Genomic DNA, 27,895 nt, shown 5'->3' on the forward strand with positions numbered 1-27,895 from the left:
GGGGCTAGGGTATAGTACGTACACATTAAGATGTGTCGTGTTTCGATGTTTGACACACATTTGTTGTTTTTCCTAAGGGATTAATAAGTCTAAGGGCTAGGGTATAGTACGTACACATTAATAACAACATATAAACCGAGATGTATAATTCACCGAATGAGAACTATTAATGCATATCATTGACTATATAATGCACAATAAGTGAATTGCAATGTATACGAATAAGATGTGCCGTGTTTCGATGTTTGGCACACGTTTGTTGTTTCCCCTAAGGGTTTAATAAGTCTAGGGGCTAGGGTATAGTACGTACACATTAAGATGTGCCGTGTTTCGATGTTTGGCACACATTTGTTGTTTTTCCTAAGGGATTAATAAGTCTAGGGGCTAGGGTATAGTACGTACACATTAATAACAACATATAAATCGAGATGTATAATTCACCGAATGAGAACTATTAATGCATATCATTGACTATATAATGCACAATAAGTGAATTGCAATGTATACGAATAAGATGTGCCGTGTTTCGATGTTTGGCACACGTTTGTTGTTTCCCCTAAGGGTTTAATAAGTCTAGGGGTTATGGTATAGTACGTACACATTAAGATGTGCCGTGTTTCGATGTTTGGCACACATTTGTTGTTTCCCCCAAGGGATTAATAAGTCTAGGGGCTAGGGTATAGTACGTACACATTAATAACAATGTATAAACCGAGATGTATAATGCACCGAATGGGAACTATTAATGCATATCATTGACTATATAATGCACAATAAGTGAATTGCAATATATACGAATAAGATGAGCCGTGTTTCGATGTTTGGCACACGTTGTCTCCCCTAAGGACCCGTTCACTCTCTCTGATATACCCAGATAAGGGCCTAAAACTGGAGAATTTCTTATGTTCACTTTCCATGTTTAAAAACATGTTTGAGCCATAATATCTTATAGCTATGTAGTTGGGCCCGCACTGTTCACAAGATATACGCCAGATTCAAAACATCCAAAATTGGTGATATTCAATTATGAGATCCCACTGTTTGAGCCATAATATCTTATGAAATGACGTATATGCCCCTGCCAATTTGGATTTCCCCTCTTTCAGCCTTACCATCACTGATTTTTTTTCCGTTTTGCACTGCACATCAAATTTTCGAGGACTTCCACATTAATTATTACAATGCCTATGTATAGATACAAATATTCGACCGGATATTGGTATATATAGAGAGAGAGAGATCTGGGTGAGATGAGTCTGAAAACATTGCCAGTTGGGGGTATAATTTGAGGGGGGTTTATTTTGGTCTTCACAGGCAGTTTTGTATTTTTTAATAATGCACAAAATCATAATTGTCCACAATTCTTGATCACCGAACACTAGTAACAACCTACAATTATGTGGGCCATACCAGACCAAATCAGCCAGGTTATAATTCTGTTCATTTTCTTATAAAGGAGAGTGAACAAGTCCTAAGGGTTTAATAAGCCTAGGGGCTAGGGTATAGTACGTACATATTAATAACAACATTTAAAAATAGCGCGTGTTTGAGTTATACATAATTAACGTATTACGTAATGTACATATTATAAATAGTAAAGTTATTCTTAGGTGCATTTAAGTGTCAGAACATGACATGCCGTGTATGCATTTGCTGATTCCTTTTTTTTTGTACAGTGTTGGTTGTACCTGAATGTTCTCCGGAGTTGAAGCCTCTTGGTGGTCGGAAATTCCAAACCTTGGAACTGTCCATTGCTTAATGAGATGGGGATGGAGAAAGATACGCGGAAGGGTAAAAGGCCAACTTGACCTAGCTTCGATAAACAGAACATCAATGATTTATTTTTTGTGTCTTAGTCGTATTGTTATTCGAATGGTTGTCATAATTATCCAAGTATCAACTTCTTGTTTCTTGCACTAGATCACCTTTTTTGTTCGTTATTGGATTCTATAACACTGAATTACTCTATATAACTGTGAGGTTAACTCATTGAAGTACTCATCAGCCAGTTGATAGTTCGTATTCCCTACAACACTCAAAATAATGACAATTTCTCGATAAATAATGTAACGTTTTAATAAAAAATGCACATATTTGATGATCACAGTGGTAGTTAACTACTTTAATCTCCTAATTACAAATGTACTTAAGAAACAATAACACACACGCATGATAATTTATATCAAACCAATTCACTCATATACACCATAATTCTAAAAATGCATAATATATTGCAAATAATGACAATTTAATTACACATAATGCACAACTTAAAAAACGTAATGCACATTATATATTGCTGAATAATGATAATTTCTCGGTGAAAAATGAAAGGTTTAATTGAAATAATGCACATGTCTATATCCCTTAGCTAAATCCACTTTTGACAAACAATGTATCACAGAACATAAATATGCAAAGTGTTGGCTAATCTCCAAATTACGAAATTACCAAAAAAAGTAAACAACAGATCCGTTATCCCTTTTTCTGTCGTGGATTCAACAGCTTCAAGCAGTTAATTAAACAACAGATCCGTTATCCCTTGTTGGTGTTTCGGCTCCCCCTGATTTCCAGACGTACTAGGGCATATCACGGCCAACCTATCCCTGATTGTTTTTGCCAGAGCAACGGGAATAACGTCGTCGAGGGCATCGTCTATGCCGACTCTAAGCTGCTTCTCTGATATGGGCCAAACAACATAACACATCAGAAAATTATCACTAAATCAAAAGACAACATGATATGAGCTTCATAAGGATTAATCCATATTTCAAAACAAATAATGCTTAAGTCATAACAAATAATGCACATAAACTTGACCCATAATGCGTAAGACAAAGCACATAATGCACACAACATTAAATAATTATCAATTTAATCAAGTACACATTATCTCTGATGTAATTACAGATACAACTTACCTTTGATAATGCACAATATACTTCACATAATGTAAATATCATGATACATAATGCAATCTCTAAACCAAAAAATGCACATGTATTACACACTCAGTTTATTAAAACATATAAAGGATACCACTCAAAATGCACAATATATCTCATAATGCCTAATATACTCCAAATATTGACAATAACCTGCTACATAATGCACTGCCTAAACCAAATAATGCACATATGTAATCTTCACTGAGTTGATTAACCAATATACAAAATACATCTCATAATGCCTAATATACTCCAAATAATGACAATAACCTGCTACATAATGCACATATGTAATCTTCTCTTAGTTGATTAACCCATATACACAATAATGCATAATATACTGCACATAATGACAATTAGATACTACATAATGCACTGTCTAAACCAAATAATGCACATATGTAATCTTCACTGAGTTGATTAACCCATATACACAATATCAGAAAGAAAACCTATAAGATACACGAATCCAGGAGTTTACACCCAAAACATTGTCTATCCGTCAGATACAGAGAAACTCATGAACAATCAACTCCATATTTCTGATTTACCAAAGACGCGACATAATTGAAGTTCCAATCTATGATTTTTCGTCTATACAAAATCAGTACAAAAATTCCAGGAATCCCTTTTCAAACATACCTAGGTGATTGTTTGAATAGAACAGAAATCGTGTAGCCGGATTTGGTTCGATGTAGGGTGGGTGACTGCCGTCAAATTTGTGCAATGCTTCCGAATCTCCGAGCGGCGGTTGTAGCTAGGGTTTCTGCGAGCGGAGAATGTGGAGAGAGTGGAGAGTGATGAGAGAGTATTGAATGTGAGTGAATGAAAAGACGGAAGGTTTTAAATCCCTTCAAAATCGGACTTGCCAAAATATGGCGGTTCAATGTAATTATGATTTGTGTATATTACCCTCATAATGCATACAAATAAGTTGTATAATAATACAAACTATACAAACTTTAATCCTACTCACTTAATACAATTAATCAACGGTTAATATAAGAGATTTTTCTAATGTCAACATTTCCTACAAATCTGTACACTCCGTTGACATCGAACAATCAGAATTTGTACACCCCCGTTGACATAATTTGTACACCCTGTTGACATCAGCCCCCCTTGACAGAATTTGTACACTCCGTTGACATCAGCCCCTGTAGACATCAGCCCCCGTTGACAGAATTTGTACACTCCGTTGACATCGGTTTGTATAGTTTGTATTATAGAGAGTTTGTATTTGATCACACCTCTATATATATATATATAGAGGTGTGATCAAATACAAACTCTCTAAAATACAAACTATGTCACTGGAGTGTACAAATTCTGTCACCGGAGTGTACAAATTATGTCAACGGACTGTACAAATTCTGTCACCGGGGGTCGATGTCAACGGAATGTACAAATTATATCACCGGGGGGATGTACGGAGTGTACAAATTCTGTCGACGGGGGTGTCCAAATTCTGATTTTTCGATGTCAAAATGTTGACATTAGAAAAATCTCTTATATTAACCGTTGATTAATTGTATTAAGTGAGTATGATTAAAGTTTGTATAGTTTGTATTTTAGAGAGTTTGTATTTTATCACACCCCTATATATATATATATATATATATATATAGTTGTGATCATATGATAACCCTCAAATCACGTAATAACTCTATAACCAAATCTGAACCACACATATTTTCTAATCTTGTGGCTGAGATTCAAACTTAGATTTACTTCATAAAAAAGGCGCAGAGGGTAAATATGTCATTTCCCTCATTTAATTTCTGAATTTCGCTCCATTCTTTCACTCTCTCTCAGTTCGATTCTCTCTTCTCAGCGATTTTATTTCCATATTTCTCGCCTATTTTATTTACATATGCTCCAGATTTTCTTCTGATTTGGCTCATTATTCCATAATCTCTAGCTTTTGTTTCCATATTTCTCGCATAATTGTGACCGGGAAGATGTTTTCAATTTTGCATTTAAGTTGATAAAATGATACTTTAACCTGACAAAATGACATATTATGCATTGCCGATTATGTGTTAACATGATACTTTTGGCTTATAAATGTTAGGTTTACTGCATAGAATGATTGTTTTGCCGGATAGAATGATACTCTGAGTTGATAAAATGATAGTTTTGCCGGATAGAACGACACTCTTAGTTGATAAAATGATAGTTTTATTGATTTGTAGGTATGTACATTCCTGTATACAATGATAGTTTTGCCGGATATAATGATACTCTAAGTTGATAAAATGATAGTTTTGCCGGATAGAATGATACTCTGAGTTGATAAAATGATAGTTTTATTGATTTATAGGTATGTACATTCCTGTTTGTGATGATGCTTTGAAGCCAATGATTGGTATGAAATTCAATACATTAGTAGAAGCAGCTGATTTCTATGAACATTATGCTCGTTCAGTTGGTTTTGGCATTCGTAAACTGGGCAACAAATCAGTTCATGATATTATGTAATTATATTATGCATTGCCGATTATGTGTTAACATGATACTTTTGGCTTATAAATGTTAGGTTTACTGCATGCAATGATAGTTTTGCCGGATAGAATGATACTCTGAGTTGATAAAATGATAGTTTTGCCGAATAGAATGATAATCCGAGTTGATAAAATGATAGTTTTGCTGGATAGAATGATACTCTGAGTTGATAAAATGATAGTTTTACTGATTTGTAGGTATGTACATTCCTGTTTGTGATGATGCTTTGAAGCCAATGATTGGTATGAAATTCAATACATTAGTAGAAGCAGCTGATTTCTATCCCTGGTATCATTTTATCTCCTGAAACTATCATTTTATAATTTAAAACAATAATTCATCATGGTATAAGGTATGGATTGATTAAGGTATGAATTGATGATACAAAACCAAGTATGAAGTAAATTCAAAGTAAATTCATCATGTTGTCATATGTAACTCTAAATCTACACTAAAAACTATAGAATTTAAAGAAACGAGAATCTCTGGCAAAATGATAAAATCGAGAAAAAACAAAAGTGAAATAAGTAATAAACTTCATCCAGCCTTCCTTCGATGATGCTTGAGCGTTTTCCTTCGACATATTCCAGAATTTGGATGATTTTTCCTTCGAAACTGAAGAAACAAGGGTTTGAAATGTGATTCGGAGGGTTTGAGTGTGAGAGAAATTGAATGCGGTGTTTAATTCACGTTTTCTTCTTACCCGCCCAATTTTATAACGAAATGACAATTTTTCCCTTAATATATCTGAAATATGGTAGTTTTATTTGATAAAATGATAGTTTTGTTAGATTAAATCCAGACCACATATTTTTAAAATGTGTAGTGGAGATTTAGTTATAGGGTTATCATACAAATTGGAGTTATCATTATAATGCACACCTATATATATATATATATATATATATATATATATATATATATATATATATATATGAGAATGTATATTTCAGTCTGTGTTACTATGTATTCACTTTTTGTTGTAGTTCAAATTGTAACTGTATATTAGGTTGTATTGAAATGAAATGTAGCAGGCTTACGTAGTTCAGTATTGATGCTTTTGTATAATGTTGCTCACAACATTTTGGAACTTCTCAGTCGACCAAGGTTTAGAACTGGAAGTTAGTATATGTTGTGGCCTTTTCTGCACGTTCTGGAATGATTAATAGGTACATTGGAAACATGCAATGTGAGATCATAGTTAATGAGTTTTGTTGATGAGAATAAGCTGTCTTAGTTATGGAATAGAAAAACCAGTAAGTAACTTGATCAAAGGGAAGTGCAAAGTAGTATTTGCAAAGCAGGCTCCTAGTGTCAACATTTCTGTATCATCAAGACAGTGCTCCACAAATCATAAAATGATTATATAGTTTAACTCACACTTTGATACCAACAATTACTTGACTTGTGTTTGGCTCTACATTGTGGACAATATACTATAGTATCTTCTTCTCCATGATCTTTGAGTTTGCATCTTCAAGGTGACTCAGCCAAGCTAAAAATTGTAGCCTATTAGGATTACAACTACCATGTACTATGTATTTTAGTTTTGTATATTGATTCAGTGCGATATACAATCTCCCATGACTCTTTTTGCAGCTGTCATGCCTTCGGATGGTTTTGAATATCTTGAAGAAAATTGCCCATCTCTACAGTCTGAGCTTTTGAAGACGGTGGCTGGCTGTGATGAAGACTGCAGCAATGGTGGTGTCAAGTCCGGGAGTGTGTGGGCTCAGCTCTCTGATGGCGGTGACAACAGCAGCCGGAGAGTTAGGCAACGAACTGGATTTTGGAATGTAGGAATGATAGCTAAGGAGTGAACAATATTTTCTGTAACAATTGTAATTAGCTATTAACGTTTTGTATTTTGTTCAGAAAATTATGGCGACAGATTGAAGTTGCTACATTTACTCTGCTTATTGTAGCTTAGATCCAAAAATTGAATTAAAAAGTACTCCATGAAACAAGTGCCTTAAACCAAGTGACTAGAACGTAAAGAAACAAAAATATATTCGTCAAAAGCCCTCATAACTGAAACAAATATAAATGCGCACAAGTTGTTACAATGTGAAACTGCTAGACATCAAGACAAAACATCACAGAATTGTTCCTGAAAAAGTAAGCAATCTGCCCCAATATTGAGGCCAGAACTTAAATTCACGCGACAAGTAGCAATGGAAAATAGAAAACATGGCCAGAGGCAGTTGATAATCTGCGTTTTCTCGAATGCAAATAAGTGGACTAGACGGTAGGCATGGCATTCCAAGCACTGGAATCATGATCATGGTGGCTTGGAGTTGATGGAGTTGCCACTGCATCAACTATTTTGCAGTCTTTGCTCAAATCATCACCATAAAAAGCTTCGATTGCATCTTTTACAGTGTGTTCATTAGTTTGGTGCTTAACTGGGCTGAAGCAGTTTGAGGCAAGCAAAAAATCGGGTCTGGAAAAGATCATCTGGTTTCTTGCCTCAATGCTATCATCATACGGCAATAGGCCCCCGTTTATTGCTTCTTCCTTAACTAAAACATCACAATAATGCAGGATAGAATCAGGAAAAAACCCCAGTGAAGTAAATGGAGCGCACAAATAGAGCGATGAAGGTTGTGTAGAAGGAACTCGTACCTGGAAAAGTCCCCGTATGGAAGGTCTCATCCAACGAGTTCCCACTGAACATTGATGGGGAAGAATGACCTAAAGGAGAGAGTTGATTATCATATGCTCCCCATTCCATCTCGTGGAGAGTATGTAATGAGTCATCCATAAAAGTGGGTGCATGTGGAGTATTAACACTGTTGCTCTTGGAGTTTTTTATGGTTTCTGATTCAGATAGAACTGCTTCCAATAGACCACTATTTTGGGGTGAAAGATTACAAGAGTTCATGGGCTCATTTGGGGGCGACTGGATTAAATTTTCATCGGACTCAAGGTAACGCAACGGGGAAGAGGGTGAGGGTGAGCCCCAAGTACCCATCTGTGTTTGGAGTGAAGGGAGCTCCAGCTTCGTTGCCCAAGAAGGCTCTGAAGAAGAGTTGCCATTTAAGACGGCATGGCTGCCATTAGGTAAACTCGAAGTTCTCGCATTGTCAGTTGCAGGATTATGATCATATGCAGAGAACACCGGCGATTTCCCAATTTGCATAGAACTATCAAAATGGTATTGATTCCCACCTGGGAAAGCATTACATATAGGAGCATTTAAGCCAGGGAACATCGGTTCTGACCCGCAAAGACGCTTGGATGGATGAACTGTTGGGAGCAAGGACTTGTTATGGTACGGATTGCTTAGACTCTGCGTAAGCAGGCTACTTGCGGGAATGTTAGGCAAGTTACCAGCAGGAAAGTTCAGCATGAATATATGGCGATTAAGTTCCAAATTCTTAAATTCCACAGCTGGAATGTCAAAATTGTTACTTGGCATGAGTTCTGGATGGTGCACGTTACCAGAGTATAAATTGCTCATGTCGTCACTTTGCAGGTTGTCATTCAATGGCTGCGAGCAGATATCAGGTGGATAAATTGGTAAACCAGCACGTTGTCTTCTTTTGATTCTGGTGTTCCAGTAATTCTTAATCTCATTATCTGTGCGGCCAGGCAACTGCCAGTAGATAAAAAGGATGAGAAGCTGAGCAAGAAGATGTAATTATTCTGAATATTAAATACTTAGTAGTTAATGGAGCAAAATATTTCCATCACACCAAACAGATAAAAAACCATGTAACTCTAATATATTGTGTTACTCGTACTTAACAAGCTATAACTCAAAATATAACCTAGAATGGCCACTTTACGGCCCCAGACACTATAAACATGTGCACATAGCATGCCATCTCTATCACGTATACAATGTGTACCTTTAATCCTTTCGTTTACATTTGAAAGCAGGTGTGGTCATATGTTTCACGATTATAATGATGACATGCCAGTTACCACAAATAAATACTCCCTCTGTCCCACGTTACTTGCGTCCCTTCTTTTTTGCACTCGTTTTGAAAAATTTTAATAAATAGTTAAGGTGGAGAGAGAGTAAAGTAAGAGAGAGAATACGAACGAGAAGACCGGTGTGTATTTAAACTCAGTGAGGCAGTACAGAGTAAAGGATTTCAGAATATGGTAAATAGGATTGGATGGTAGGAGCCATCTAAATTCATTGCACTTTGGCATCAATTGAGGTGGTGTCCATGGGAACCAACTTTGGAAATTAACTGTACAATTTTTACTGGGAAAGAATTGGTCTTTTTAACTGTATCACAATGATCTTGACTATTCTTACAATCTTGGTTAAATACCTATCGGAACCAACCGCGGAAATTTAATAGTAAATTTTACAGGGAAGCTTAACTATCATACTATGATACGACTATTTTTAGAATCATAATTAAATAACATGCAGATGCAGCCGAGAAGAAGTATGAGTATTTGCAGTGAAATGCTGCATGAGAAATGAAACTGCCTAAATGAGGAAACAGATACTCTATCATATGCCAAGATATTTTTCACAAGACATGAGAATAAACTGAAGCACTGGAACACACCTCAGCAGCCATTCGAGCCCATTTGTTTCCCATCTGGGCATGGAGTTCAATTATGCGATGCTCCTCCTCGGCCGTAAATGCGCCTTTCTTAAGATCTGGTCTGAGGTGATTTGCCCACCTCAAACGACAACTTTTCCCACAGCGGGCAAGACCCGAGTGTTTCTGAACTGCATTCCAGTTACCCTCTCCGTTTTTGGTAACATATTCAACTAAAATTGCATCTTCTGCAGAAGTCCATGGACCTTTTTTAAGTGGGCCATTCCCTCCGACATTTCCTTCAGTAACATCATCAACAGATGGGGAATCTACACTGTTGGGCTTCGTCCTCTCATCACTTTCAGTCGACATTCTATCTCCTAAATTTCGAAAGAACAAGAAGCAAATGAGTGAGGCAGAAAGTGGGGCTTGATGCATGGTTTTCTAAAGAGATACTTTAAACTTTGTGCAACCCAAAGTATCCAATCTCATTCTCTTCCAAAAAAAACTAGTTATCATGAATTTGGAGAAAGAGGAAATACGGATTGCCAAGAATATCTTTACCTATATAAACCATAAAGTCTCTGCACGTTATGAAAGATAACAGACATAACACACGTAGAATCCGTGATTGCAAAAGTCACGTGACGTCAATAGGGTCGATTCCAATGGAAAAATTGATGTCTTTGAGAGGCCTATCAAGTTCGAAGAGATCCTACAAAATATAATATCAAATTTTGTAACACATTTTGCAACACGTCATCAGAAACAGGCAAAGGACCATGCCAAAAGTTCACAGTTTTATGAGTGAACTGTCCAACATAACTGTACAAGTCAAACTCAAAGCACTTAAAGCGACATTGCACCCTACAATTGAGAAAGGAAAACTGCACAATTTATATATTGGCATGATGCATACACCCAAAGAACTAATGCATGAATTATCAATTACAATTGGTGAAAGTACAGCAGTTATGAGGGTTTTCCCAAATAGAAAGAAAATCAGAATCCGGTTTCATTATAATCCTCGGAAACAAAATTGGCTGACCAATGATTTTCCATGAAAGCTAAGTTCAAGGCGAGTAATTCAACGAGCGTTACAGTTTGACAAAACGTTGCCTACAGAAAGACACTATTCCTTACTTCTGCAAGTCCCTAGAGAATTACCAAACACGGCATGCATGCAAAAAGAAGCCTCATATGATTTGGCAAAAACGTAAAATGTAACTATAATCAGATTATAACTATATTCTACAAAAAAAAAAGTAGTAACTCTTCACTTTCTGCAACACACAAGCATTACAAAGGACCACGTGAAAAAGTAGGGTAATAAAATCAAGCAAACACAAGAAAGGGAAAATATTAAATGGCAGAATCTATAAACAAATACACTTTCCATAATTCCAAAGCATAGTTTTCAAAGTTCTTGTCGACAAAAAAGAACAGCTATTGAACTATAGAGATCTAACATCCGAATAACATTAACATAATATCACTAGTATCTATTAATCACACTAGCGATTATGCAAATAATATTAAATGCAATATTATCTACCTTGATCCAGCGATCTCTCCAAATTAAATCTTTCGAAATGGAAAATCTAGTCTCTTAGTATCCAAATCTCAATTTTTTTTCATTTATATTTCCTGGGGAAAGGCTTTTCCTTTAATAAGAAAATAAAGGAAAACAATGCCGCAAACTCAAATCTGCGCTTAATTTTGACGAATACAAGAACAAAATAAGAGCTGAAAACTTTGAAGGTCAGACAGAATCGGAATCATGACAATAAGAAAATAGATTCAAAAAGAGATTTAAGAATCCGGAAACCCTAGTGAAGAATTGATGAAATGGCACAAGATCCACTTGTTCATGAAAAGGAGATAAAGATAGAGAAAGAAAGTGTGCGTGAGTGAAATCATATATATATATAGAGAGAGAGATCGAAGAATAAGCTAATAGCATGTGAAACTATGAAAAATTAAAAAAAAAGTAAAAAATTTTAAAATAAAATGAAATTGCAGAATTGAAAGAGAGGAGAAAGAGAGAATTAGCTGGCAGGAGAAGTGGTAAAATGGAGGAGAGGTTTGAGGGGTGAAAAACACCTCAATTTGGAGTAGGAATGGCAAAAAACACTCATAAACGCACTACTCCTTTTCGGGGACTTCATTTATTTGTAGACATTTGAATGTTTGTTGTATTGATTGAGCTCTACCCTTTCTTCAATGCTTGCCACTTTCTCTCTCATAGTGAGTGTGTGTGAGAGAGAAAGAGGAAATCAAAGCCAGTAACCTGAAAGCCTAAAATTCTGCTATAGGAGGGAGAAAGAAAGCGAGAGCTGAAATTTCATGTTCCGCGGTGCACTGCGCCAACATTTTATATTCCACTCCGCCATCTAATACCATTAAATTATTATTATTATTATTATTATTATTATTATTATTATTATTATTATTAAAATGAAAGACAAATCCCATAAATAATCATATGGAGTAGTACTTTATGAATATTCTAATTTAATTAAAATATGTTTACAGCCACATTTTTGCGACATTTTTAATATGTTTAAAATTTGTTTTGAATTTTCTAAGATAATGTATTATCGAGTTGTTAATTGTTATACTTATTGAAGTTAAATTAACAATATTGGAAATATGTGATGTGAAAGAAGTCTTGACGTGCCCAACTCCAAGAGGAGATGACATGAGGTTGGAGAGTTTAAACCAACCTATATATGTATGCATGTGTAAAGCGATTAATGTGATTTTTTATTAGTTACAAATATTTGTAGTCGTTGTTAGTGGTGGACCGCAAGGTTAAAATATATTCTAAATTTTGTGTTGAAATTTTGAATCAATATTAATTTTATTTATATTTTACTATAATGGTAGAGGTTTTTGCACTAAAAACTCATACTACTATAAAATATAAAAAATTCAAGCATATTATACAAATACGGAAATGATTTTTTAGCCTTGGGGTATTATGTGTCTAGTGTCCACCAATAATGAGTCTCCTAGTGGCGAATCCAAATTCTGAAAATGGAACTCAAGAATGAAATGTTTAAAACCTCATTTAGTGGCAATTAAACATATTTTCGTACAATAATTATTTTATCAAGACTCTGTTAGAGCCTTAGAAGAAAAGAAATACCGTCAAACTGTCACAATGAATGAATTCAGTAACATAACTCACGTAATTCGTTCATGCAGTAACGATGCTGCAATTAAGATTTTGAATCTACATAAAATAAGACAACAATCATAGTACAAGTCATGGATTATGTTCAAAATTAAGGATTTCACCATTCAAATAATGGAGCTAATGAGATAAAATCGATAGATATGATAAAACAAACTTTGTTGATAATGCGCTCCTTCCACCTCCACTGTAGTACTATTCATATGTCATGATTCATAATTATTTTTCGAGTGAACTACAAAATTAGTATCCATAAAATAGAGTTGACACATTTTTAGTACTCAATATTTATAAAATTATATTTTCAGTTAAAAAGTTTCATAAATCTCAAATTCAGTACTAAAAATTTATAATTTAGCCGTTAAGGGTATATTTGTCCTTTCAGTTTGATTTGATGACCAAATTTATAATTTTTGAATGTTTGTGTACTTCTTTTGTGATTTTTGAATGTTTATGTACTTCTTTTGTGATTTTTTAAAGACCCATATCTTTGTGGTATTATCAAATCTTTGTATATTATCTCAAAACAAATTACTTAAATCTTTTTGTAGTGTTATCTAAAATTGAATTATTTAAATCTTTAGGTATTATTTAAATTATTGCATTACAATAAGAAAATTAATATGTATTTGTAGTTTATATAAAATATAGAGAATGGTTTATTTTTAAAGGATTCATTTTTAGTTTAATGCATGATTTGCAACAATAATTTAAACAAAGTCATTTAAATAAAATAAACTAGAACTCAATTCAATTTAAGTCAAAATAAATTACAACTTGATTCATGTAGAAAAATCGGTACCCAACAAATTATAAATTATTGTTGCAATCAAGCATTAAAAATGAAGGCTTAAAAATAACCTTTCAATATATTTTTGAATAATACTACAAATGCATATTAATTTTCCGATTGTAATGCAATAATTTAAATAATACCACAAAGATTTTTGATCCTTAACAAATCACAAAAAGAAGTACATAAACATTAAAAAATTACAAGTTTGGTCCTCAAATCAAACTAAAATGACAAATATACCCCTCGAGGGCTAAAGGGTATAATAGTAAAAATCAGAACTGAATTCGGGATTTATGAAACTTTTTGACTGAAAATGTAAAATGTTGGGTACTAAAAATGTGCAAACCCTATTTTCTGGGCACTATTTTTGTAGTTCACTCATATATTTTTAATAGTATTAAGATATAGGAGTAATTAATAATCCCTCCGTCCGCGAATATGAGTATCGTGTTTTCATTTTAGTCCTCTACTAATAGGAGCGCCAGTTCACTTTTATCACAAATGATAATAGGATCTCACATTCCACTAACTCATTCCCCTCATATTTCATTTAAAACTAATATATACAAGTGAGACTCATATACCATAAATTTTTTCCACCAACTTTTCTTAACATTTCTTAAATCTCGTGCGGCCAAGAAGTGAGACTCCTATTGAGGACGGAGGGAATATATTTTATGTATAATATATTAAAAAAATAAGAATTATACCAAAAAATACTCCTAATACTACTAATATTTCAAAATGAACATTCATATTAGAAATAATTTGATAGAACTAGCTTAATACGGCCTATGGTAGTAGTGGGGCAATGCAAAGTCCAAATCAAATGAGCAATTTAGTGGGCCTTTTGATTCCCCCTCTTAGTCCAGACGACTGTAGACTCACTGTGAGTGAAGAAAGTGAATAAATAGAGCTAAACGAGGACCAACCAAGGAAAACCAAAGAAATGGGGGAAGCCAGAAATATCTTGTCCGTTGAAGAGGCGTCGGAGATAGTGCTGAGGGTCGCGGAGCGGCTGCCGCCGATCACGGTGCCTATCCACTACGCACTCGGCAAAATCTTGGCCCAGGACGCCACTGCTCCCGACCCACATCCCCCTTACCCCGCCTCCATCAAGGTCTCTCCCTCCCTCTCTCGTATCCCGGATTATAAAAATCGATTCTTTTGCTGCTTTACTGAGTTGTAGTGTTTAATTACTTTGAAATATAAGAATTAGTGCGTCAAAATTGTTTCTTTAAATTATAAGGTTTTTATTGGAGGGACTATCTGATTGCATCTATGAGAAATGTTACTTACATGTACTGCTTTTTGTGGGTTCATTCATGCATTTGAGAATGAACATTTTTGTTGTGCTTTTAGATTTTAATGCTAAGAGTTGGTTGTGCTATTTTATTGTCAAGCTTTGCTAGCATTTCTTGGTTCACTTTAGCTTGCAAAGCTCTTTTCTTTAGATTTTAAAAATCATTAGTTCTATTATTTGGTTTTCTAGGATGGGTATGCAGTGGTTGCCTCAGATGGTCCTGGTGAGTATCCGGTAATCACTGAGTCACGAGCGGGTGATGATGGTATTGATGTCACAGTGACTTCTGGAACAGTTGCTTACGTGACAACTGGAGGTTAGTCACCTGGTGGTCCAGATTTTACTCCTTCTCTTCTTTAACCTTATCTTGTGTTAATGGACAGTGCACCATTTTTTAGACAGTGTAGCAATTCTCTGAGGTTCAGGGAGTTTTTAGGTTTTGAATGTCATGAGCTAAGACCTGACAGATTTTAGAAGAGTGATTGTTTTAACTAACTTAAAATAGTTAGACCAGAGCCAGGATTGAAATTCAACAAGATAGAAGTTATATTCCTTAGGTTGATAAACCTGGCTATTTCTAGTCAATAATTGAGGAACTTCAACTGCCTATCTGTTTGTCCAAATTCTGGTTTCATTTATTCAGATAATCAAACTTGATTTAGGTTGTTTGACAACTGTAAAACTGAGCGGGTCCAGATATTGTTAAATCACGCACAAGAACACCACAAACCCATATTCTCATTTTTAGATTTCTTAAACTGAATATAGAAGGCCAAAAGTTCAATTTCAGCCTGCTGATAATGTGAAGTGCTTCCTGAATTATTAGAAACTGAATTTTTATGCTTTTTGTTTTTTCTGAGTTCAGGACCTATACCTAATGGTGCTGATGCTGTTATTCAAGTAGAGGACACTGTAGAAGTAGAGAGTGCAGCATCAGGTCAGAAGCGAATCTGCGTGTTGAAACAAGTCTCTCAGGGACTTGATATTAGGCCAGTGGTATGAAGGCTTTCCATATTGTTATGTTCATTTGTTGATTAGATTAGAACTGAAAGGAAGGAGCTTCATGGTATCCAGACGTTGTCTTATTTTGAAATCCTACTAGTAATTGCATTTAAAATATTCTCAATCGAGTTATGTCATAATCCCTGCAAACATATGCTGATCTGTAATTGAATGCTTGGATCAATTCTTTCACATGTTTCCTAAGTTCTAGTTAAAAGCTTGGCAATCTTTATAATTGCACAAATACTTGTATATTACTGCTGAGAATTGTTCTTCCATTCCACAGTGATACAATCTTGCTGAATGTCCAATTTTTTCCATTTAGGTAATTAGGTTAAGAAGATCTAAAAGTAATTTCTTATTACTGTAGGCTCTATTTAAGTTTTCACATGTTCAGTTTCTACACCATGATCCTTCATCGAGGGCATCTATTTTATTTGCAAATAATTGCTGCTATTGTACTGTCCTCCCCTCCATGTTTGTCCGCAGTTAAGTTCTGTGTAAATTTTGCTAGGGTTGTGATATTGCTAAAGGTGATATAGTATTGAAATCTGGAGAACGTTTGGGACCTGCAGAAATTGGTCTACTCGTGACAGTGGGCATGACTTCAGTGAAGGTATTATTATTTTTTATTTCTCGTTTTTTGTCTAGTTCTCTCTTCCTCAATGCCTCGCTGGTTCTGGTCCCACAATGACAAGCTAAAAGCTTAACGATAAAATTATGTACAGGTACATCCTATGCCAAATGTTGCTGTTCTTTCCACAGGGGATGAACTTGTTGAGCCTGAGACTGAATCTCTAAAACGTGGCCAGGTAGTAGAAAATTTTCAGTTACACTATTAGTCCTTACAAGTCTAATATCTAGAATTCTAAGTCGTTTTTAAGTTTGAGTATGTCCTGTTGAGTTGATCTCAGATACACATTGTCTAAACAGGAAGGATTGTGGTGACCAGAACAATTAATTGTTATCTAGGTTGTCCATGGGAAAATTTCCCATGTTAAAACTTAGGAGAACTCTTGTGATTTTTGGATTATTTGCGAACTCCATGTTTTGGTATAGATCTACAGCATTAATTTTGTTGGTTTCTATCTTTTAATTTTAGTAGCATAGTGTGTGTTTCTTCCTCATACAGTAAATGGTATCAAAATCATTTTGCATGAGCTATGCTCTGAACAAAAGTTTGTTGCATGTGGATGATAATCTCATGCTAGAAATGCTTTAAAAAAAAAATACATGCATCGTAATTCATAAATATAGTTTACTTTTCCCTCTCTTCTACCACCTTCCACCTCCTATTTCTGACATTTGAAAAAAATTCAGTCATTAATAATGTCATGGTTTGGCTTATTTTTATAATGTACCTCTTTGTTTTTTTTGGTTTGTTTCCTTACTTTCATTTCCTTGGCTATAAATCTACTGGATAAGAAATTTGGAGATGTACGACATCAGGACAGGACTTTCTACTTGCAATATAGTGCATCTTGATTTATTTGGATGCCTGCTCTTCTGCAGATTAGGGACTCCAACCGTGCCATGATTATTGCTGCTGCTGTGCAGCAGCAATGTGAAGTTCTTGATCTTGGTATAGTTCATGATGACGAAGAAGAGATCAAGAGGGTGTTTGATAAAGCTTTCTCAAGTGGAATTGATATACTAATAACCTCTGGAGGAGTTTCAATGGGAGACCGGGATTTTGTAAAACCCCTACTTGCAAAGAGTGGAAAGTTACATTTTCACAAGGTAATTGTTTCGTTTTTCTGCTTCATAGTTTGAATTATCTGTAAACGAAACACATGTTTGAAATCACAGTTTAGATGGCTGAATCTGATCTTGATCTTGTCATTGCCTGCTGTTCAATTCACAAACATCTTATTTTTTTCATGTATTATTACCTTTCAAAATGAAGTTTGTTTTTCTTTTGGCATGATCTTTCATTCAGGTTAACATGAAACCAGGAAAGCCTGTTACATTTGCTGAGATCCTTCGTGGATCAACTGATAAGAAGTCGCAAACTAAGATTCTTGCTTTCGGTTTACCTGGAAATCCAGTGAGCTGCATGGTTGGTTTCCATCTCTTTTTGGTTCCTGCGATTCGACAACTTTCTGGATGGACCCAACCTCACCTTCCTAGGTTTATGAAAGCTCTATATATCTGTGTTTCTATATCTCCACCATCTTTTGATTTTGATATTTTGCCTCCCAATATTCGTTCCAAGTCGTCACCTTTTACTATTCATGCATATGCTTTGCAGAGTACTTGCTCGTCTAAAGCATTCAATAAAGGCAGATCACATTCGTCGGGAATTCCATTGTGCAACTATTAGGTGGGAGTTTGATAATGGAACAAAAAAATCTGGGTAAGATTTTGGTCTGCATCATCATATTGGGTTTCTTTCACTCCCTCATTTTCCCCCTCTCAATCTCTATCTCATATTTGCACCTGTCTTCTCGTTGTAAAAAGATGCGTTTTTAGCGTCACAAGTTAGTACAGCTTCGTAAAAGATTCCAGTTATCAATTCTGGTTGTCCTTGATGGGATGGAAATGATTTCCAGATTCGTCACTGAGAGCACAGGCCACCAGATCAGCAGCCAGCTTTTGAGTTTGAAGTCAGCAAATGCCTTGTTGGTGCTACCACCTACGGGAAACCCGATTCCTGCTGGGACTTCCGTGGTTGCAATTATTATATCCGATATAATCGGTTTTTCTGATGCTACTAGTTTGCCATCATTAACTCCAGAATCTATATCACCTCAAAGTAACCCTAGCCACGTAAATATTGTCAAGTCTGAAGCTTCTGAGTATAAAGTGGCTATTCTCACTGTGAGCGACACTGTTGCATCAGGGGAGGGGCCAGACAGAAGGTTAGAATCTTTCACTTTATTCAATTTGTTTATTTGTTTATTATCTGCTTATGCATTTGTAATGTAACCGGCCTCGCGAATGCGTTACGCTCTCTTACTGCATTGATCTTATGTGGATTATGGTTGCTATCTGAGACATGGAATCTGCTTTCCCTTCGAGGGGAGGGGAGTGGGATAACAGATATTATAAGATGTTTCTAGTGCTTACTTGATTCAATATAAGTTGTTTAAATCTTAGCATAAAATGAGATCTTAGAACATATAAGATGTTGGTCATGTCGGTGTAGATTAGTGGATCCTTTGTTGCATTTGGCGGTGAAAATCTGAAATCGAATACATTGCATCTTGATACATCTTTCAGGATCATAATTCCTGAAAGGTCACTATAGTGATGCTAAAACAAGCGCAGCACTGATATTAATCCATGTGAGAGATCAACATGGACTTTCTGAAGACTATGCAACATAATCCCATTTGAATTTTATCGCATTTATGTGGTTGTGTTCACGGTAATGGGACTGCTTTGGAGACTTAGAGCTTTCTTCCCAGTTGATCTTAACTGTAGCTATAATATCAACAAGCCTCATAAAGGCATTGTTTTTATTTTTATTTTCCTTCTTCATTCGCATTCAATCTTAACAATCACATACTATGGAATTTTTTTATCCTAGAACATAAGTAATTAGGTGTGAGGGCTTCATTTCGATCAAAAAGTAAAGCTTGGTCACAAGTAGAGCAGTCAAGTATGATTGCAATGTATTAACGTGTTCTGCTGGACTCTTGTTCCACAATCTCTTGGTGTTGCTGATAAACATCGAGCTTTGAATACCTATTTTCTGGCTTATAAGATGTATATAACTTTGCAGTGGCCCAAGGGCAGTATCCTTTGTGAATTCAGTGTCGGAACAATTGGGTGGGGTAAGTGTTGTTGCTACAGCAGTTGTTCCAGATGAAATCCCAAAAATCAAAGAATCACTGGAGAGGTGGAGTGATATCGATAAAATGGATCTCATTCTTACTCTTGGTGAGTATGTCGATACCATCTTCGATGAGATAGTATATATGTGTATGAAAAAACATCTTATTCTTAATTGGTTCCTCTATTCTTCCATTGCATCTAGTTTACTTTCCACTCTTCTGCAGTAACGTAAATTGTAAAATGAAATAGGTGGTACTGGATTCACCCCGAGAGATGTAACTCCCGAAGCGACCAAAGAAGTGATACACAAGGAGGCACCCGGTCTACTTTATGTCATGATGCAAGAGAGCCTAAAGGTACCTAAATTTCTAATTTTCTTCATCTTTGGCTACTTTCAATTTTAAAATGTCTCTCTACTTTCCGAGTTTTTTCTGGCTTCATCCTGTACACGTTGTTATTTCCTTTCCTGCATCTAGTTACTGGTGGTGAGCCAATGTTGATGTCCTATAAATATGAAGTCAATTCATAACACAAAACAATGAAACTCTTTTAAAAAAATTCATCATTGTAATAAAAGAAAAGATGAAATTCTTGTTATTGATTTTTGTGTGCGCAGGTGACGCCATTTGCAGTTCTATCACGCTCCGCAGCTGGAATACGAGGATCAACACTGGTTAGTTGAAAATATGATATACTTAAAAGTTCCCTTTACATCCCATCTAGTCATTGCACAAGAGTAAAAATATGCATTTTCACTGCTGTACTGGTTAGTTGAAAATATGATATACTTAAAAGTTCCCTTTACATCCCATCTAGTCATTGTACAAGAGTAAAAATATGCATTTTCACTGCTGTACGAAGCTGCAGTTACTCAGCCGTTTTCTCTGAAATTCGTGTGTATCATCAGATCATAAACATGCCGGGAAATCCCAATGCTGTGGCGGAATGTATGGGCACTATACTGCCCGTTCTTAAGCACGCGCTGAGACAAGTGAGGGGCGACAAAAGAGAGAAACACCCTCGCCATGTGCCCCACGCAGAAGCTGCCCCAGTCGATACCTGGGAACGTAGCCACAAGTCTGCTGCTGCTGCTCAAGAAACTGGCTGCTCTTGTTCCCATTAACACACTCACTTGTGAGGGCTTCTTCTCCCTCTTCTGGATTGAGATTAGCAACCAATAATGAATGGAGCGCAAGTGTCAGTAGAAACGTGAAGTTGTTTTTGTTGTTGTAGCAAAATAATCAGAGTCGATATAGATAATCACCACACACTTTATGCTTCATGTGTAAGCTTATGTTGTAAAGATGTTTTTTGTAATAATGCTATATTGCTCATCCATTTTTATCCAAAGCACATTACTATATAGTACTATACTGTTTTGTGCTTCTACACTCCTTTTGACATTGTTTAAAGTATAACGATTTTCAATTCTTAGATACATCAAAGCTTAAACGAACTTATATAAAGGGTGACAGATAGATTTATTATTTAAATATTTGGATATTTTTGTGAGATTGATCTAATGTTTTTGGTCTCAAATTTTAATATCCTTTTAAAAATTAGACAAGTATTAGTAATAATAATATTAGTAAAACTAAAAACTTTAGCTTATTTCTTGTATTTTTATTAACTTTAATATTAGTCTAATTTTGCACAAACTTTACATTTTGTATGTTACCGTTTTACAAACTTATTGAAATAAGATATTTTTGACGAAAACTTATTTTATGTAGGCGATTGTGAAACGTTGATTATATTCTTATTCACTTTTAAAATTCGTAGCAAATAGGATAAAAAGTTCCATCGATTTAATTGTGTGAAGTAAAATAAAAAAGCCACATATGTGGTCGGAAATAGTTATTGAGCCGTCGTGGGACATAACACACGAAACATAAAATTATTGATGATTTAAATCAATTTTAATATTGTGTAGGAAATACGCCAAAGTTTGTAGTTTTAGGACCAATATCCCTATTATTAATAAGAAATCAATCAATTTATACGAAGCTTCTGTAGAAAGTAGAAACTTTTTCGACTAAAATGTTGAAAATTAAACTCTAAATCGAAAAAAGGCCATTTTAGAAGGCCCAACACACTTTACCTCCATTCAAGAATTTTTTAAGTATTGGGGATTATCGATTTAATTACTACAGATACAGACACAGATACACAGATATCTAATCTCACGAGAGAAGTTTCAATTGGCTGCTCTCTCATCCCGTTCACGTTGAAGTTGAGGTCAGAACTCCGAATTGATTCTATGAGCTTGCTTCTTTCTTCTTCTTTCATTTTTTTTCACTTCACTTTATTTTGTCCCTGCTTTGGGTTGTTGTCCATATCGTGAACGTGTTTTCTTATTTGCTTTTGCCTTAGGCGTTTCCAGTTGAAGGATTAGTAAATTCTTTTGGAATTAATCATTTGATTGATGAATTGTGATTAAAATTGAATAGCTGGTTCTTCTGATGCTTCGTCTCTGGATTTTGCTGAGTTTTGAGATTTTAGCAGAGTATCCTATTAGTGGCTGCAATCCATCTTTTATTTGTTTAATTTAATTTCTAAAATTGCAACTTTCCGTCGTGTTTTTATCCCCTATAAAATTGCTAATCTTAATTAAATTTTTATGGTTGTTGATAGAAATTCTATTCTATGTGGATAATGTGTTTTGTTGGACAAAATTTGGAAGGGAGGGGTTGAAAAAATTGTAATAGTACTACTAACTTTTAGCACTTACAATTTTATGCATTTTAGGGTTACAAATTGCTGAGTTAGGATGAATGGAGCCAAAACTTGCTACAAGTTTGAAGTTTGTTTTACTAGTATCTTTGTGGTTAGGACAAAGCAAATGCTAAATTGGTTGAGAATTCCTTTGCTTTTCTGCAGAATGTTCTAAAGCATTGAGCTAGCTATTCTTGTGGATTTTTTCTCCATATCTGAGTAATAATGGCCGCAGAGGAAGAAGGCATGAATCTAATAGAGATATTGGAGGAAAATGTGGCTATTGACATGAGCAAATACATGAGCTATGTCCAGTCTCCCAGCTGTGGCGCCATAGCAACATTTGGTGGCACCACTCGCGACACCTTCGAGGGCAAGACTGTCTTGGAGCTGAGGTACGAAGCGTACGTCCCCATGGCTGTACGATGCATCAAGACGATATGCACTTCTGCAAGATCATCATGGAACCTGAATTCAATTGCAGTGGCCCATCGCTTAGGCCCCGTTCCTGTTGGTGAAACAAGTGTTTTCATAGCAACCTCAGCCGTTCATCGTGGTGATGCCTTGAATGCTTGCAAGTTCATCATCGATGAGGTTAAGGCATCGGTTCCAATATGGAAGAAGGAAGTTTGTACCAATGGCGAGGTTTGGAAAGAGAACTCTGAGTTCCTCGAGAGGCGGGACGAGCTCGGGAATTCAAGTTGCCGGAAAAATGTTGTAGAGGGGATGGACCAGAGAGAAAGGGTTGCTGCGGAGGAAAGGTGAAGATGCCGCCAGAGGCATGATGATGTGCAGTGATGAAAAGAGAGGCCTTTTGTTGTTGTAATACAAGGATTGTTTTTAACATTTTACTTGTGTAAACTTGTAGTATCTTTGGAAACATTGAAAGCAAGATTAATAAACACAATTTACACATAAATTGAATTAATTCATTCATCAGTATAGTCAAATGATCTCTAATTTGACTTGAAATTACTAATATAGTAAACGGTTGTAGTATTTACTAACAGTAGCAGCAAATTCAAAATGGAACTGGAATGAGAGCACAGGCAGGAGGAATGAGTGCAACAGCTCCTCTCTCTGGATTTGTGTATTTTCGATACACAGCCTTGAGCTTGTTCCCTGCTGCTCCGAAGTGGAAACTGACCAGCATCTTCGCGCACTCCCTGATATATATCAATCAGATACACCGAGAATCAATTAATACACACGTATTATCTAAAGTCGGAAATGGAAAAAAGGAGAGTATAGTTTTGCATACATCAAGTGACCCTCAGAGTAGCCAGTGTGATGCTGGAGTGTCTCAGTCCACAAGGGGCTTCTGTTAAGTGCACAGCGTGCAGCATATACAGCAGAAGCTGCAATCTTCGAAGGACTGTGCTCTATGATCGTCGCGTAGCTCATCAAGCCAAGTTCAGCATAGAAGAACACCATGTTCTCCATCTACAACAACAAATAAGCAAGCATTAATTTTCACATTCTTCAAATGCAAAAATATGTGGAAATTTGTTTGGATGAATAAATCTCAATCTACCTCCTTATCAGATGGGACAGATGCTTTGATGTATCGAACCAGAAACACGTAAGCTGTTGGAACAGTCAGGTACCACTCCAGCTTCCCAAGAATAGCCTTCTCCATGAAAAGCACTTGCTCCCTCACATAAGCATTATCCGATATGGCTATGAAGTCGCTCACCTCCGGTGCCCATATCTCCTCGTACTTGCAAGCAATCAGCATCGAGCTCATGCCCACCAACTGAAGCTCCCTTCTCGGGACAGTCTTCACTGCAAGAAACCGGTCCACTATGTTGATGGTTAGGTAGAGGCTCTCAGGCACCAGTTCAAACTTTTTGTGAACTTCAATCAACCAATCGACCAGAATGCCTCTCATTTTAGAGTTCACCTCTGGCTGTGAGTCAATGTAATCATGAACTCTGCCATCTTGCTGATTGAGTCAAAGGATTGAAACATGTTACACAAACAAACAAGGAAATAGATGATGATGATGATGAGGATGAGGATGCAATTAAACATTACTGCACACCTCTGTTTGCTTATAGAAATTGTACATATCCTCAACATACTCCACTGCTGCCAATTCGTTATCGGCATCAACTGCATCGATGTCTATCAGATTCTTCAGCTTCTTAGTCACACCAGAAGCAGCCTAAGAGAACAAACCGATACCGTCAGAACAAGTTCTCAATATGATGTTGAAAATAATCTCAAGTAGAAGTAGCTAACTAAGTCTCACTTTGCTTCGAGCAGTGAGGATTGCAGTGAGACTTTTAGCAGATTTCTTGGCTATCACTGCACCATTTTTTGCCACTAGAATGTTGGGGTTTTCAGGCTGCTGTTTCTGCAGATGATAACAAGAATCAGCTGTGGGAAAAACAGAGAAAACAAAACAATCAAAACACCAAAGAAGTGAATTGAGCAGAATTTTTTTTTAAGGTCTTGCCTTGCAGTTGTTCTTGTCTTGAACTTGACCATTTGCCAATAGCTGAGCACCAAATCTCCTTGTTATAGGACGACTGATCTGATTCTGCGGCTTGCCTTCAGCTACTGGTGCCGGAACCAAGTTTCCGATGTCTCTCAAAACCCTCCGATTCCTCACTTCTGGCTGAGGATTCTTCTGCTTCCCTCCTCCAACTGATAACCAAATCAAGAGTATTGCTTGTGAGATTACTCGTCATATTAAAGAAAAGGCATTCTTAAAATGTACTAGTAAGTATAGTAAATTGTTATACTTGTCCAACATTAAACAAACACTCAGTTCTAGTGTAGGAGATCCTATCTAACTCAACAATCATAAATTTTAGGCCAGGTATAGATAAGTACGAATTTCCTCCGTAGAAGACTGAAAACGGGGTGCAATAACCTATCATCAAATCTCCAATCAGATTGAAAAGTAAATTGATGGATGAATAAATAATTCTAAAACCTAATTTCAGAAGGGCTTTGAGAAGAAACACACGTCAAATAAGTGGAAACAAATTGACTCAAAAGAATAAAAAAAAAAGAACGATCAGCGCCAGTTGTATATGACATACCGATGGGTTGCTCAGGAGCAACGACAACTCTTGAAGCCATCTCCAAATCTAATTCTTCCTCTTCTTCTTCGCTTTCGATTTCTTCTTCACGGCCACCGAAAACCTCTCCAAGACTGGCCCAAAATGATGACAGAAGCACTCCGAGACGGCCGCTGCGCGTCTCTCCTCCTTCGGGTTTATCTGTCGTCGCCACAATGCACAAACCACAATCGAGATTCTCTCTGTAGAAATCTGGTGATGGAAGAGTGTCAATGGAGAAATGAGACTTCGCAACAACGGTCATATATTGTTCAGCTTCGAATAGGATCCGTTGGATCTCTTATGATCGTACGGTTTTCATCCGCACTAAATTTACTAGCCGTTGTGACAGAGCACTTAGAATTACCGTTTGATAAATTACTCAACTTTTAAGTTCTTTTTTTCTTCAATCCCATATAGTATGATGCTACACAAAATAACTTTCTATTTAAATTTATTGTGGCAATAAATACTATATTTTTACTATTGTAAAAGGTATTGTTACAATAAACTTTTATTCGATTGAGTTTTCAATAAGTTTGGTGTTCAATAACTTTTGTGTATGTGTTCCATTTGTGTTGTTAAGCAAACCGATAGGGGAATGTGGCGATGATGATGGTGCTCTCACAACAACTGCGTGGGAATGGACAGTGGGTGACTTCGATATTTGTGTGTGTTCGGTGGTCATGGGCCATGGCGGTCCGCGGCTAAGGATGAGACAATGAGTGTGTGACAGTGTGAGTGTGTTTTAATCAATATTTAGTTAATTAAAATGAAATTTATTTGTGCATATAAATGAGATAAATATATTTATAAAGACAAGAAAATAATTTGACAACTTAATCTACTAGTATAACTTGCAACAATTTTATCTAGGTTGTAATAATATTATACTGTATACCAAACAATAATGTATAAGCGGCAACGGTGCTCGTTGCATCGGCGGGCCGCCGTGCCGACGGCGCGGCAAAGAGCTGCTCGTCGATGTGCCCTTGCCGACAGCACGGCCCTGCTCGATGCATCGAGCACCGCCGTGCCGAAGAGCACGCTGACTTAGCGGCTTCTGATTGGCCAACAACATTTTCGTTGGAATTTTTTTCAAGAAAATAAAAAATAATACAAAAAATAAAAAAATTATTTTCGGATTCCCAAAAATATAGCCGTTTTATTACCGTTTTTTTGAAATTTTTTATTAAAAAAAAATTTAATCCCAAAATCATCTATAAATACACACATTCATCATCCATTTTTCACATAAAATTATCTCTCACTCATATTTCACTCATATTTTTTTCATACAACTCACCTACATCTTCCTCTCTCACTCAAACACTCTCTAAATTCAAAAATGGATATGAACGATATCATTGCGGAAGCGGAGCGCAAAGAACAAGAATACTATCAACAATATCGTGCCGGCTATGAAGCCTATGTTGCCGTTGCTGCCCCCGCTCCTCCTCCTCGACCACCGAGATCAAATCGCCGCTACATCCCTCGTGACCGGGAGGGAGCACACGAAAGGCTAGTGGCCGACTATTTTTTCGACGAGCCGCGGTTTCCGGCAGATTACTTCCGGCGCTGTTTCCGCATGTCAAAATGCTTGTTTATGCGTATTGTCAACACATTGTCCTCCCATGTTGAATACTTCCAATCACGTAGAGATGCAACCGGTCAGCAAAGTCTCTCGGCATTGCAGAAGTGTACTTATGCCCTCCGACAACTTGCTACCGAGCAAACGGCTGACCTCTTCGACGAATATTTGCATGTGGGTGAGTCAACTGGAATCCAATGCCTCAAAATTTTTTGCACTGGCGTTTGTTCTGCTTTCGGTGAGGAATTCCTTTGGGCACCCACCACCGAAGACTGTCAACGGTTGCTTCATCTTCACGAAACAGTCCACGGATCCCCAGTATGCTTGACAACATTGACTGCATGCATTGGAGGTGGAAGAGTTGCCCGAATGCTTGTAGGGGGCAACACTTAAGCGGCCACAAAGGCGGCGGCCCAACGCTTATCCTTGAACGGCGCCGACTACCGTCTATGGATTTGGCATGCATATTTCGGT

At 36.4% G+C, this 27,895-nt stretch overlaps 3 protein-coding genes and 1 pseudogene across 5 annotated transcripts; 2 read left to right on the forward strand and 2 right to left on the reverse strand.

Moving 5' to 3' along the window:
- Positions 1-7,464: 7,464 nt before the first annotated feature.
- LOC121743250 (transcription factor GAMYB-like) lies at positions 7,465-12,280 on the reverse strand. Of its 3 annotated transcripts, XM_042136497.1 has the most exons (6): positions 12,068-12,280; positions 11,520-11,611; positions 10,529-10,679; positions 9,989-10,344; positions 8,079-9,051; positions 7,465-7,975 (listed from the first exon to the last, which is right to left on the reverse strand). In XM_042136497.1, the coding sequence occupies exons 3-6, from the start codon at positions 10,539-10,541 to the stop codon at positions 7,695-7,697; spliced, it is 1,623 nt and encodes a 540-aa protein (XP_041992431.1). In that variant the 5' UTR covers positions 10,542-10,679; positions 11,520-11,611; positions 12,068-12,280; the 3' UTR covers positions 7,465-7,694. The 3 variants fall into 3 exon arrangements, with proteins under 3 accessions (XP_041992431.1, XP_041992432.1, XP_041992430.1); XM_042136498.1 differs by lacking the exon at positions 11,520-11,611; XM_042136496.1 differs by having other exon boundaries at positions 11,520-12,280.
- A 2,582-nt stretch (positions 12,281-14,862) lies between these two features.
- On the forward strand, positions 14,863-21,415 carry LOC121743248 (molybdopterin biosynthesis protein CNX1-like). Its single transcript, XM_042136495.1, has 13 exons — positions 14,863-15,079; positions 15,452-15,578; positions 16,128-16,258; positions 16,779-16,880; positions 16,993-17,076; positions 17,777-18,004; positions 18,204-18,394; positions 18,516-18,620; positions 18,817-19,125; positions 19,992-20,149; positions 20,294-20,400; positions 20,661-20,717; positions 20,952-21,415. The coding sequence occupies exons 1-13, from the start codon at positions 14,909-14,911 to the stop codon at positions 21,165-21,167; spliced, it is 1,986 nt and encodes a 661-aa protein (XP_041992429.1). The 5' UTR covers positions 14,863-14,908; the 3' UTR covers positions 21,168-21,415.
- A 709-nt stretch (positions 21,416-22,124) lies between these two features.
- LOC121743659 lies at positions 22,125-23,678 on the forward strand (annotated as a pseudogene).
- On the reverse strand, positions 23,654-26,074 carry LOC121743658 (G2/mitotic-specific cyclin S13-7-like). Its single transcript, XM_042136986.1, has 7 exons — positions 25,813-26,074; positions 25,221-25,411; positions 25,014-25,118; positions 24,804-24,926; positions 24,294-24,704; positions 24,021-24,202; positions 23,654-23,925 (listed from the first exon to the last, which is right to left on the reverse strand). Exons 1-7 carry the CDS (start codon positions 25,850-25,852, stop codon positions 23,781-23,783), a joined length of 1,197 nt encoding a protein of 398 aa, XP_041992920.1. The 5' UTR covers positions 25,853-26,074; the 3' UTR covers positions 23,654-23,780.
- Between the last annotated feature and the right edge of the window lie 1,821 nt (positions 26,075-27,895).

This window comes from Salvia splendens, chromosome 8, assembly GCF_004379255.2.
Source record: "Salvia splendens isolate huo1 chromosome 8, SspV2, whole genome shotgun sequence".
Classification (NCBI taxonomy): Eukaryota; Viridiplantae; Streptophyta; class Magnoliopsida; order Lamiales; family Lamiaceae; genus Salvia; species Salvia splendens.

Excerpts from the sequence above, each read along its gene's own strand:
- LOC121743248 (XM_042136495.1), top strand. The coding sequence starts at position 14,909 with ATGGGGGAAGCCAGAAATATCTTGTCCGTTGAAGAGGCGTCGGAGATA. Across the intron at positions 18,005-18,203 it reads GAAAGTTACATTTTCACAAG|GTTAACATGAAACCAGGAAA; the intron begins GTAATTGTTTCG and ends TCTTTCATTCAG. Across the intron at positions 18,621-18,816 it reads AATGGAACAAAAAAATCTGG|ATTCGTCACTGAGAGCACAG; the intron begins GTAAGATTTTGG and ends AATGATTTCCAG.
- LOC121743250 (XM_042136498.1), bottom strand. Across the intron at positions 9,052-9,988 it reads GGGCTCGAATGGCTGCTGAG|TTGCCTGGCCGCACAGATAA; the intron begins GTGTGTTCCAGT and ends ATCTACTGGCAG. Across the intron at positions 7,976-8,078 it reads CCATACGGGGACTTTTCCAG|TTAAGGAAGAAGCAATAAAC; the intron begins GTACGAGTTCCT and ends GTGATGTTTTAG.
- LOC121743658 (XM_042136986.1), bottom strand. The coding sequence starts at position 25,852 with ATGGCTTCAAGAGTTGTCGTTGCTCCTGAGCAACCCATCG. Across the intron at positions 24,705-24,803 it reads ATTTCTATAAGCAAACAGAG|CAAGATGGCAGAGTTCATGA; the intron begins GTGTGCAGTAAT and ends TGACTCAATCAG. Across the intron at positions 24,203-24,293 it reads CTGTCCCATCTGATAAGGAG|ATGGAGAACATGGTGTTCTT; the intron begins GTAGATTGAGAT and ends TTGTTGTTGTAG.